The sequence below is a fragment of the Coturnix japonica genome, chromosome 30, assembly GCF_054131305.1.
Source record: "Coturnix japonica strain WE chromosome 30, WE-NBRP24, whole genome shotgun sequence".
NCBI lineage: Eukaryota > Metazoa > Chordata > Aves > Galliformes > Phasianidae > Coturnix > Coturnix japonica.
Genome location: NC_140692.1, coordinates 921,456 through 934,503, shown reverse-complemented (window position 1 = coordinate 934,503; position 13,048 = coordinate 921,456). Strand labels below are relative to the sequence as shown.

The 13,048-nt window shown below is 45.7% G+C and overlaps 2 protein-coding genes across 2 annotated transcripts; both read right to left on the bottom strand.

Moving 5' to 3' along the window:
- Positions 1–302: 302 nt before the first annotated feature.
- LOC146755751 (liver-expressed antimicrobial peptide 2-like) lies at positions 303–2,211 on the bottom strand. Its single transcript, XM_085525271.1, has 3 exons — positions 2,060–2,211; positions 1,520–1,656; positions 303–576 (listed from the first exon to the last, which is right to left on the bottom strand). The coding sequence occupies exons 1-3, from the start codon at positions 2,114–2,116 to the stop codon at positions 540–542; spliced, it is 231 nt and encodes a 76-aa protein (XP_085381397.1). The 5' UTR covers positions 2,117–2,211; the 3' UTR covers positions 303–539.
- Positions 2,212–7,740: 5,529 nt separating this feature from the next.
- LOC146755750 (growth/differentiation factor 9-like) lies at positions 7,741–11,843 on the bottom strand. Its single transcript, XM_085525279.1, has 2 exons — positions 10,130–11,843; positions 7,741–9,104 (listed from the first exon to the last, which is right to left on the bottom strand). Exons 1-2 carry the CDS (start codon positions 10,551–10,553, stop codon positions 8,155–8,157), a joined length of 1,374 nt encoding a protein of 457 aa, XP_085381405.1. The 5' UTR covers positions 10,554–11,843; the 3' UTR covers positions 7,741–8,154.
- Positions 11,844–13,048: the final 1,205 nt, after the last annotated feature.

The following is a 13,048-nucleotide window of genomic DNA, read 5'->3' as shown; positions in this document are numbered from 1 at the left end:
GCACTATTATTATCAGTTTGTTTGCTCTCTCTTCTAACAGGCTTTTATTTGAAGTCCGGCTAAGAGTTCAGCTATTGAGACTGAAATGAGACAGAAGCGTGATCACACTTGCCAGGTTGAACGATAAATGTCTAAAGTCCACTGTGAAATAAGCACTTCTGCTTGAAGTGCCTGATGTGCCGTCAGCAGACACTGTGGTCACAGGATGCAAGGGGAAACCCAGGTAGTTTGCGGAATATAAACTTTTAATACGCACCTTAAAATAAATATATATATATGAACAATTACAAACAAAACAAACATGAGATGCAGAGTCCTTTTATTGAGCTTGGCCATCCTCAGTGCGTGCTGCAGAGGTACAACCCCGGTGAGCGAATGCTCTCCATCTTTTTGAAGTCCTTTTACCAGTTCCTGTGGCAGGAAAGTCGAATGTACTTGTTGCTGATTTGCTGTCGTAGCTTCTGAGTGGTCAATAAATACGTCACAAGTAGAGCTGAGCCGTGGCAGCAGTAACAGCAGTGGGTGTTCTTAGAGGCAGGTCACTCGGAGGCAGTTCTAAGGAAGCAGCGGTTCTTCCTGGAGGACAAAACATCATCAGGCACTGACAGCTCAGACTGGCGGCCATGTAGGGCTTACACAAGTCTATCCAGCCCTAGCGGTGCTCATCTTACTCAGCCATTGCAGCAGTGCTGCTGTTATCTCACTGACTTAATTCAGTTTGACTTTATTCGTTTTACATTCTTTGCTTCTCATGGTAACTGCAAAGAACAGCTTACCCAGGTCTGACCCAGTAGTCAGATAGTGGCGTACAAGTTACCCATAAGAGACACCTTTCTGTCTATTTATCTTCCTGTAGCTGCTGTTACAGTTCATCCATACTAGTTGGTAGAACCACAAGAAGCATTTCAAATGCATGCAAAAGAGGAGCCTGACTACCATTTCCTGTAGCATTTGCATCTAGATGATGTATATGTTCTGCTCTTCTTCCATTTGCTTTCTGGCAGTACAGTAGGTGCCACAAAATCAGCTTTCAGTCACCAAGTAACTTCAACATCACTTTTTATATGGATTTGGACAATTTACTCATACTTCGTGTGCATGGCAACTGAGGAATTTTTGCTTTAGTATTTTAGCTCTCTTCAAAATGAGAGCTGAACTAGTCCCTTTTAATTAATATATGCTTTAAAGTGAATTATTTTGGCATTAAGGATTAATTTTTAAGGCCTCAGTACCTAAATTCAGTCTCGAACTCTGTGTTCTTTTTTCTCTTTCTAAGATGACTTTTCTGGGGTTGCACTGCAATGGCTCAGGCCTGTCATCAAGGGCACTTGGACTCTGTTCTGTTTGTACTGCCAACAGAAGAGGTCTCAATCTATTGCTCCATCCTTATTCCTGGCATCTTTTTCTTTTATGCACAGAGTTAATCTCATATCTTAATTGATTGAGAAGAAGTAGGAACTTCCTCCACATAACACAGTATCAAACGTCTCCAAGCCATGATGTTGATTAGGGTTAGTACCTGCAAAGCATTGTAATGCATTCACTGTTATCCCTACATGAGGCTCCAACGGGTCTCAGTGAGACTCCTCTCCAGAAAGGTGTCATCCGCTTCTGTCTCTGGAGGGGCTGTGGTTGGTGCAGGGAAGCAGAGTGTGCCTGGAACAGAGCAGCCAACTGTCAGCAACATGCAGCAGCAGTGGGCAGAGGGTCATTTTGATGCTCGGGTCAATCATCTTAAGCATTACTAAGTGAAGGACTTTAAATCTTCCTTGTTTTCAGACATTGCTCTCTTAAAGCATAATTGTTTGTATCCGAGTCCTAAAGAAATAGTTATTAAAAATCAGCATTTTAGTTACTTTGGGAGGGAAGGCACAATTACTCTGAAAAGTAACTGAGCAAGTGACCCATCTTCACTAGGCAGACACTCTGCTTCTTTGGGATGCTGAGTCCCCCAAAAGAGCTCTACCCACACTGCTGACTCCTGCCAGTTCCTCTCGTTCATGCACGTCTTTGCTGTCTGACGTCTGAACTAGCACTTCAAACAGTAATCTGTGCTTACCTGACTGAGCAGCAGTGAGAAGAATAAAAGGAATGCCATGCTTTTCCAACAGTGCATCTTCACAGGATGAGCTGCCACTTCAACTGTAGGAGCAGCTGTGGGTGGAGGAGGTTGGAAGAGCCCCGAATAGAACTTCCCAAGCTACAGCCAGATTTTTATAGGCTTCATTCTCTTATCGTTGCATCAGCTGTCAGTCATTACAGGAACAAAGTTCATTTAGGAGCAAGAGGGAATTACAAAGTTAGCATCTACTGAAGCGATCTGGTTCAAGGCCTATCTATCTAGCTAATGATTTACTCTCCTTCCACTTGTACTTTGTCTGGTCAGCTTACCAGATTTGCCAACTGTTCTTTCTTTAACACCTATCTAGCATGTTACCAGAACTCCCTTGTGTGCCTGCAAGTAAAAGTGTGGGTGGCCAACAGTCTCATGGTGAAGATCAAAAAGCCATAACCTTATTTGACTTCTGTGACATTCACAGCATGCACAGCTCTGAGTTTGCCAGCTGGGAGGTAAATACTGCTCTCCTGAGAGTATTTTGAGCAGAGAATCAAACTTTCGACTCTGCTTCTCATTCTTGGTGTGTGAAAGAATCACAAGCAAATAATTTAACCTTTATTCCCACAAAGCAGTACTTGAGAATCAGATATAATATTTTCCATGTGGGGTTTGGAATGTCAAAATAATGTTATTACTTGGTAGGTAAATCACAGATCTGTCCTTTCAAGGATCCTCATGTGCAGTTAATCTCTAGATAGCTAAGCAAAAAAGTAGAAGGGATGGCTGCAAGGATTTTATGGAGGTGAGTTGCTCTATGTAGCAAGACTGGTTTATGGAGATGAATGCTCTCTGCTGTACTCTGCCTCTGTATCTCATAGTCTACCTCACGATTCATCTTCTGAAAGGTGCCTACAAAACTCCCACTGATGTGGACAGGCAGACTGTAATTAAGGGAAATCTTAAACTCTTCTGTGGTGATAGAAGATTGCCAACAGCCCAGAGAAAATAATGTTTAAAAAGCACTACATACTGCTTCCCATTTCTTCCAAAATATCAAAGTTGAAACATGCTTCCCCCACTTGTCTCCCACTGAGACAAGTAGGAGTAGGTGTGTGTCTAAGATTACTACTCTGTAAATGCACCTTGTCACTATTTACTCCTTTTTGGCTGTGATGCTTCATGCACCCAGCTACCACGTATGTCCAGGTTTGCTGTATCTGTCAAGGAAATGACTTTTTTCAGTTGCAGAGTAGCAGAACACCAGTATAGCTGTGTCAAGCTCTGCACGTAGATTTGGAAGCAGTCTGTTTAAAAACAAATATTTCAGGTACTGTACAAAATAATTGTGCTTCAGCTACATTATAAATCCAAATGTGAATGCAGTAGGCTACAGTTTTCTGTGATTGCCCAATATGGAGGCATAAGTGCCAGCGTGGAAGGCAAGTTACATAGATTAAGATAATGCCTGCTTGGTTGTCAGGTTCCAGCCTACAAATGATTACTGCGAAGCCCAAATTTCACTGGGATTAAATGAAAGCCCTTTGCAGCATATTGCCTCCAACCCACTGCAGGAAGATTTGCTCCTTTCCTGGCGTTCCTCTTACATTTTCCCACTTCCCCTTATTTGTCTTGCTTCCCTGTGAGGAGGAATCAAAACTGGTCTTTATTTTGCATTCTTGGGTCTCACATAATCACTGCAGATCAAATAGCTGAACTTCAGTGTTGGTTGGTTGTTTTTTTTACATTTTGCTGTGAATTTCTCAACTGTTTCTTCTACTGAATCCTTTCTTTACATACAACTGAGTTTTAATTACTGCCTTCACCTGTGGAGCACAGGTTTGAATGGCATCTCAACTCTAAGAGCAGTGCCTCCAGCATGTCATTGTTTCTCAGCATTTTTTGCTAGCTAAAACTAGTCGTGTGATGATACATCAAAATTGTTGTGTATTATAAGTTCTTTATAGTGTCTTTGTAGTTGCAGATCCCTTCTGGGCTGCATCTGTTTCATCTGTGCAAGAAAAAAAAGGGACTGATTGTTTCCATGTGTGCAAATGCAGTGCAGTCCAGATGTCTGTTGCAGGCCAGTAGATAGCCACTGCAATTGTTTAAACAATTGAAAAGAATGTAAAACATTGCTGTGTTGCCACTTTTAGCATTTAGTGAAGGAACATCAGAAATAAATGAGGGGACAGATTGATTTTCAGCTGCATTGTTCAGACTCTGAAATGCTGCTCAGCTGAGCTCCCACGTACCACCTGGCAGGTGGGAGCCATCACTGCAGCAGCATGTCAATGTGCCAGGTTTGCTTCTTGCTCCCTGCTGCACGGCTGGGCCCGCAGGCAACTGCAGAGATGAGAACAGCTCAGCGGGATTGCAGCAGGTGCTGCCAGCAGCAGGAACAGACAGGGAGCAGCTCCAGCCCAGCTGCTGACCCTGCAGCATGAAGGTTAAAAGCCAGGGCCTGGCAGCGGTGCTGTCGCTTGAAGCTCACGGGGCTGCTGGGTTGTAGGTAAACTCAGCAGTGGCAGCTGAACTTGCCACCTGTTTACAGCAGTCTAGCAGCTGGTCTGGACATAGTTCAGCTGTCTGTGAATGGGAGCAGAGACCTCACGAGAGGCTGGGCTCTGTTCTGAGCTGCTCATGCTCAACAGAACTGCTGAGAGGTACCAAAAAGGAAGTATTGACTCAAACTCCCACAGTACGAAACCTTAGATGTCCTGTTATTCAGGCTACGAATCAACTCCTGTTGCTGTTTGAGGGTAAGTAAATAAGACCCAAACAAGAGTTCTGAATGAAGTATGGCTGCCGACATGTTTGGCTGCTCAGAATTGGAGAACCCAGTTTATTCTTCCCTTGCTTAAGTAGAAATAGAACTGAAATAGATTATTTTTAGCAGAACTTACAGCACTGAGTAGCTTGCTTTGCTTGTTTCTGCCAACCTCAGACTGCACTTGGGAGTACAGAACAAGAAAGCCTGCAGCTATTGGAAGTGTATATCCACAGCTTGCTGAAGTGAGAGACTGAGCATCTTTGACTTCCAGACAGCTCAGCCCTTAACCCACAAACGATCTATCACAGAAGAACGTCACACTCTCCAGATTAGATAAATTTTCAGTACCAGCTACAGGAATAGCGTGACAGGGAGATAAAGGTGTTACTTTGCTTGAATTTGAGGCAGACAGCTCAACACTAAGAAAAATAAAAGATAAAGGAATGGGCCAAATGTTCTGGACTTTGCAGAGGGAAACGTGTCATACATGTAAGAGCCCCGGGGTGAATTTTGTAGTCATGCATTTGAAAATTTAATGGTAGTAATAGAGTTCCTTAAATCATCTTTGGGTGTTAAAATAATCCTTTTACTTCCTTGTAGTTCCCTAGGAACTGCTTTTAATTCAGCCAGTTAACGCTAACCAAACATCAGAATTGCAGTTTATCATCTGATTATTATTAATAAATATGATAACCTGGTAACTGTATAAAGGATCAAAGCTCATATTCAATTCTGAACCATCAGTCAGGCTGGGCAATTTTTGTCAGTATCATATCAGACTGTTCTTCACAGGTACACAGACTGGAATATGTTCTAATTCAAGCAAAAAGTGGCCAGTGAGAGGAGGATAAAAAGATCAAATTGCTCACCAATGCTCTGCTATTTCTCATCACCTGTACTGTAGCCAGGGCTGCCTTCAACTGAATACACTGAGAAATGTATCTAGAAAATAGAGTCAGAGAGAAATGTGAAATAAAGCAATTTGAGCTTAGAGGATTTTAGTACTGTTATCTCTGTATGGCATTCACCTGACAGATAACGGGGTATAATTCACCTTAAACAATGTAAGACACAGACTTCATATAAAGATACAGGCCAAAGTTAAAGTTTATTAGGCATTATTATGTATTATCTCCCCGTCCCTCTGGTTCCGTGAATGAGCAATGGAACAAGTAACGCAGAGCGGTGACACTGAGCGGTGCAGTCACTGGTCGTTCTCATAGTCAGCAGGATTCTTCCTCTTCAGCCTCTCAAACTCTTGCATGCCCCACGAGTACAGCAGGTAGGTGCCCAGGAAGGCTGGAAACGGAAAGGAAACACTGACACAGGGCACGGCACAGAGCAGCACGGGCTGCCCGCTGTGCTTCTACGGCAACACAGCCATGACACCTCGCTATAAAGCCCCATTGCCACCATAAAGCCCCACTGCCACCGTAAGGCCCCATTGCCACCATAAGGCTCCATTGCCACTATAAGACCCCACTGCCACAATAAAGCCTCATTGCCACTATAAGACCCCACTGCCACTACAAAGCCCCATTGCCACCATAAGACCCCATTGCTCACTGTGCCCCCCTGAGCTCCATCAGGCCCCCGCTCAGCCCCGCTCCTACTCACGGGGCGCCACCTTGAAGACCTGCGAGCTGAAGCGCCGCCACACATTGGGCAGCCCGTCCGAGAAGACGTTGGGGATGGCGCGCTGCTCGAAGGGCGACAGGCTGTACGTGATGATGTGCCGCACCTGGGCCAGGTTCCCGAAGTGGATGCCCATGGCCGGACCGTGTCACCTTGTCACACCGCCCCGCTGCAGCGCGACTCAGAACAGAACCTCACATGCTGCTTCTGCTTCCTGGCGGCGAGGCGGCCCTTGGTCGCCATTGGTTGCAATGGGTGCGTTATCACTGCGCAGAGGATGCGCCCTCGGATCCATCACGTTTCTGATATGAGGTGATACGTTTCTGTAGCTGCCCCCATTACAGCTTCCACAGCCTGAATGCTTTGTCCTCCATTGACTTTTCCACACTCGTGATAAAGAGCGAATAACTTCACATCTCCGTGTTCGCTTCTGCTGAACCAGCTGCAGGGTGCGCAGCATCTTTAATCCCCTAAAAACGCCAAAACGCCCTAAAAACTGTGAGAAAAGGCACCACAGGGCGCTGCCAGGATCTGTCACTGCTGAAAGAGCCGCAGCCACAATGTGAAAGGAGGCGGCTTCAAATACACACACGTTTGGCAGAGCTCAGCTCCCATCGTTTGGAATGGATCGGTGGGAGTGGCGTACATTCAGCAAGCAACCCTTTTTAAAGCCAATCAGACACAGCACCAAGCTGAGGCAGGACTTTGTTTGACGTGGAACCATTTCGCCTGGAGCCCTTGGTGAGATGAACCTCACACAGCGCCAAAGTCAGCACTATTTTTAGTTCAGCAGCTTCAGGCCAACGCAATGGGCAGAGCTGGGCTGTGTCAGGCAGCACCGCAGCTCCAGGCTCATGCCGAGGGACTAAAGCACGTCTGCTGCCCTGCCAGTGCCCTGTGAGCCATGTACAGTCCTTGGGCTCCGTGCTGTCCCCACCAGGCTGTGCTCCCAGCCTAAGCCCCACGGAGCCGTGTGAGTCATGATCTAATGTTAAGGGCTGGTAGAGAACGGGAGTTTACGCAACAACATGCTCACAAATTGTTTTAAAAGCTATTCTTCGCAACTAAAAAAACCCCCACACTCAAAACAGCACCATATTCTATTAAAAAATCCCTACCAAAAGCAGCCCCCTTTGTGTGAGCTGCAGCCAAAGCTCTCTTAGCTTGAGTTGTTCTCATCCTGAAACAAGCATTTTCTGCAACATTCCTACTACAAGAAAAACACTGGGGGGGGGGGGGCTGGAAATTTGGAAAGGAAAAAGAATGAAATACTGAGAATAATTTTAACATGAGCCTTTCCTCTTATCCAGAAGCTTAACAGAAGTGCCATTACAAAGGATTTCTTTATATAAAGTAAGACTAGCAGACACTGAATTCAAGTGATATGTGTGATAGGCACTCATTTTATTTATTATTAAATCTGTACCAAAACAGCTTAAAATAGGCACCTGGTAGTTGAAACCACTTCTGTTCAAATGCAACATTATTCCAATAAAAAGATATTTACATTTATTTCCACATTCTAGAAAGCCCGAGTGGCTACAAAAACAGTGCTATTATATAAACACCCACTAATTAACTCCATGCTCCTATTCAGTTTGAAAGAGCCGTCAGAATTACACAAACACCACAAATATTCTGAGATTACAAAACACCTAAAGCAAGTGTGAAGCAGGTTAAGGTGCACCCCCTACCGACAAGTGCATTTAGTAGCTATCATGTCCTCGTATTCTTTGTAGACTATGGAGCCATCAGGCTCTATGGTCAGGACGCTCAGAGGGCTGTATTCAGCAGGAACACAGGAGGGCCTGGGAACAGAGGAGTCCAGTTTCTCATATATGAGGTTCTGCACCATTGTATGTACAGGTGAGCCATAACGGTGCCCAACCACCCTTGGACAGTCACCCTTGCAGTACTGAGGGCTGTATCTATGCGGTGCTATGATCCATTTGTCCCATTTTAACCGGCTGAAGCTTAAACGGAAGCTGTGAAGCTCGCACTCGTTTTGAGGAAACAGAAATTGTTTGAAATATTCACTCAGGTTTTGAGGCGGAGTTGCTGGAGCTTCCTTCAGATTCTCTTCCCTTCGATGCCTGGATGCCCTTTTAACCTGCGTGTTCTCTCTTCCTTTGTCACCTGTCACATCAGCAAACAGGCTGTTCCTCTGCCTGGGCCGCGCTGGGCTTTTCCTTCTGTGTCTAAGTGAGTTCCACCTGTGATAAGCTTGCTCGCTGGTATCGTTTAGGTAAAGAAGAAGAGAAGGGGGGACCAGAGCCATATTAATGAGATTATCCTGGTTAGTGTTATGTTGTGGGTTACCCATCAGACAAGTGAAGTTCACAGCCATATGAATATTCCTCCTGTTAGTAGCAATGAGAGGCTGCAGAAAAGAAGTCACATCAACCTCAATCCACTTGCGCTTTCTAACTTCAAAGTGCAGGCTAAAAGCTACAGAGTGTGAAATGCTGGGACATTCTTGGCTAGAAGAATCATGCTCCTTAACAGCCAAATGGCACGTGCTCGTAAAGGAAGAAGTGGGAACTGAGGTGTCAAATGAGTAGAGCAAGACAGACTTGAGTAAGTGCTCGAGAGCAGTAACACGGTCCAGGTTGAAGAGCAGATCCACTGAGTGAAGGTCTCCTGAAAAGAGAAACAAAGATCTTGCACAGTTAATGCATCTTGATTTGCCACCGGTACATAAATGCTCTGACATAGTGGATCACCAGAAATTGGTAAGCAGCAGAAGAAACCAATTTAGATGCCCATATTTTTATTATATGGAATGTCTACTTCAGTCAGAACCAAAACTTATCAACAAAACCAAGAAGGCCCAAGGTTTCTAAGAGGCACTGAGTGCAGTTAAGGAACAGCACACAAAGTTGGCAGTTCCAATGGGGCAAAAGGAACCAGAGCCTTTGGACTGTGCAGGAAACCATGAAATGATGTAAGTTCTAACGGGTGTGCTGCCATGTTCCCTTTAAAACTTTAGATTTTTAGCATTAGCTGCAGTTATTGTTCCTACTCACACATTCCTGACCAACAGCTGCCAGTGATGCTGACTAACAGCAAAGCAGAAAGTCATTTCTGTCAGTTTGCTTCTCTCTCATGAAACAGAATGACAGCTTCCAAGCTATTCTGAATGCATATTTCTGTCTCATTTGTCCCTACTGTAGTACACGCTGTTTGTTGTCATTTCCCATGATGTTATTTGTATTTACTGCAATTTCTGTCTCATTCTGAGGCTGATGAAGCCCCGTGCTGGCCTTCTCTCCAGGTGTAGAGCTGAATGCTCAGCACGCTGCTTCTCTTACTGCTCAGCACTGCTGCTTCTCTTACTGCTCAGCACTGCTGCTTTCCTGAGTTAGAGATTGTTCTTTGGTAGACACAAGTGCATTAAGTGATCTTCAAACACAGAGAAGCAAAGGGTTAAGAGTCAGATGTGGTCTCTGTGGATCTTAATAAACTTACAACTTTATGTTAATGATTTTTTTTTATCTAAAGTTATGAATTTCAACAGCAGCCTCCAAATTTGCTCCAAGTTGATTTGGATTCGGACCACTGCTTTAACTGCTGCTGTATTTAGGAGACATTGGCATGAGGCTGCCTGTTAAAAACCAAAACGCCTCCAGCAGCCTGTGCTGTAAATCACCTACCTGATCACCTACCTGTAATCAGGTCCCTGTGGCAGTGCTGGCACTCAGAACACGGGGTGAAAAGTCGAACAGTGTTATAGAGGTGGCTCTTGTGGGCCTTTGGGATTCCCTCCTTGGTGGCGTACATCTTATACAGCCTCTTCATGTACCGCAGGGCTCGGGAGTCCAGCTGGAGCCTGGGGGTCCCACGTTCCCAGCTCTGCCATCCCTGGTCGGACAGCACTTTGAGCAGGGGGGGCAGGAGCGCACAGCCTTGGCTCGCTCCCTTGGGCAGCCGCAGCAGCGGGTAGAGCTCGCGGAGCTCAGGAGCTCTCATAAGCCCGGAGCCCTTGTCTGGAGCTGCGCGACCCCTGGAGCGGGGGGAGCACTGGATGCTGAAAGAAAACCAGTGAATGCAGCAATAGAAACAAACGCAGACCCTCCAGGTACCCTCCATGCTCTTCAGAGCTGCAGCCTAACAACGCCTCCCCCAAAATATTCAAGAAAAAACGAACGCACACGAGTGCGAGCCCTTATATATGCTTCAGCTGTGACTCTAAAGGGAGGTTTCTTTGTGATTAGAAACCAAAGGGGAAGATCCGCAGCTGGCTGTGGAATCCACGTGCGTGTGTGTGCGGCCGGGCTGAGTCTCTGCACGTGGAAGCGTCTCACCAACAAACGCTGCTTCTCAGGGTTAAACTTCTCCACCTGGTGAAAACTGCAGTGCACCATGTTCGTGGATCAGCCCCCAGGGGGAGCCGGGAGCCCAAGTGATGCCGCCGGTCCGGCTGAGTGAGCGCGATCTGCCGGCACTCCGGTATCAGGGTGTTAGCTGTTAAAGGAAGTTCAGCAACAGCACCAGTTATCATTGCTAAATATATATAAGATGCTAAATATTGTTGCTCCTAAAGATTCCATCTGGAGTAGTAGTGAGTGCTTGGTGTGTTTAGAAACTCGTTGCATGATGTAAGGAAAGGGGTGGAGTTTTGTTTTACTTAGTAAGGAAAACGTGTTTTCATGCCAGATGGTTTTAATTAGAGCTGTGCTATCGGTAATCTAGTGAAGTGTCACCTGTAATCTGGCTTTTGCATCTTAGGGCTTCTAAATAAGGTGTGCTTGTTCAGAGAATGCTTAATTAACTTACAGAATTCTTTCATTTGGAATGGAAGGTTTAATTCAGATACCAATTTTGGAGTGTTATTGACAGCTAGTTAGCTGAGAAGGGTCATAAACACAGTGCAGCTAAACAAGCAGCTGTACCACCTGCAAGGACAGCAAGAGCAACAGGATGCCCTGTGATGGTGAGAAACTAGCCATGGTTTTGTGAACTCAGCAAGGGAGTAACTATCAGGATGATAACTCCAAGTTGCAAAGATACTTGGGGATGGTATGTAATTGGGAACCAATGATGAGCTCCGCTTTTGCACTATGTATGAGCTAATTATCTGTATTATAAATGTACACGCAGCCAAGCAATAAATGAGATTAGCTGATCATATGTCAATGACAGGTGTGGTCGTTTGCTTTTCTCCCTCCATCTCCAACAACCAATCTCTAATGTGAAACAACATAACCTTTTTGCTTAGATCTCTTAGAGCTGTTCTGACTGTGATGAGATAAGGGGATGCCATCAGGTCTAAGGCCATCTGTGTAACAGCGCTTTGGATGAGGTCGGTACTTCTGTTTGTTTTAGAAATGCATCCTTCAGTGACACCTGAAGAGCTGATCTGCTGCTCTCCTGTGCATGTAAACCATTCCCTCCCTGTGTTAACGTCAGACAAACATGATGTGTGCCCCGGTGGCGCAGTGGTTAAGGATGCCTCCTTGCAACGCTGGGGCCCGGAGTTCGAATCCCCCCTGTGGCGCAAGTGGTAGAAGTGCCACTCTGCTACACAGAGGCTCGAATCCCGGGGGCTGGACTCAATGATCTCTAAGGTCCCTTCCAACCCGCACGAGACTATGATGATGATGATGGTTTCTGCTGTTTCATGACTATTAAAGCTGCTCTCCAATATCTTTTCTTTCTTCTTCCTTGGGAAACACCAAGTACCTCATTTGTACTATCACAAACTAATGGCAATCTTTGAATTTCTATGAAGCAGAGAAGACTTGGTGCTTTGCCCTGTAGCAAGATAATGACATTTGTTTGTTTCCATGAGAGAGCGGAAGCATCAATTGCAGGTGCAGCTGTTCTGCCCCAACCAAGTGCTTTACTTGGGCTTGTTGGGCTGATTCAGAGTACTGTGAAATACAAGAAGCAACAGGTGCTCTCTGTAAGGTCCCTTGATAATGCTGTAGGTCTGTAGCTAACTACTTCTACACTTTAACTGTGAGCTCAGTGCCTGCTGTGGAGCTGTGTCCTGCTCTGAGTATGAAGCTTGCTGCACGCAGTGCTATGATGAGCTGTGTTCTCCATGCCAGGAGCAAGGCACACTGCATAGGTGCACTGTTGCTCCTTTGGATGCATTACCAGCAGGAAGCTGAGCATGTAGCACAGCATTGAGAGACTGGGCAGTTTGTACCACTGGAATTAATAACTGTTCTTGGCAGGGTAGTCAGTCAGTTGGTTCATTTAGTAGAGTTCAGTGACTGAATAGGCAGCAATGTGAGAAAAGCTGTACTTCACCCTTGGTGAAAACAACTGCCTGGCACAGCACGGCCCTGCTTTGGCCACTGGAATGGAGCCTGGCCCTCCTCTGCTCGTGGGCTGCTGGGGCTGCTTGGCTTCATCCAGTCCCTTCAGTCCTGCTGCAGTGAAGGTATGTGCTTGTGGAGTGCTCACTTAGAGCTCTTCTGTACTGAAATCTTGGTTTACAACTCATCCACTCATTGCTTCCCATCAGCCATGTTATGTGAGGTGATAAATGTTGATACGTAGTGTTCAAACATGGCACTCACATCCTCACCCGTTCAGCCTATACTGCGTAGAAGCTGGTGGGTCTCTCCTTGTTG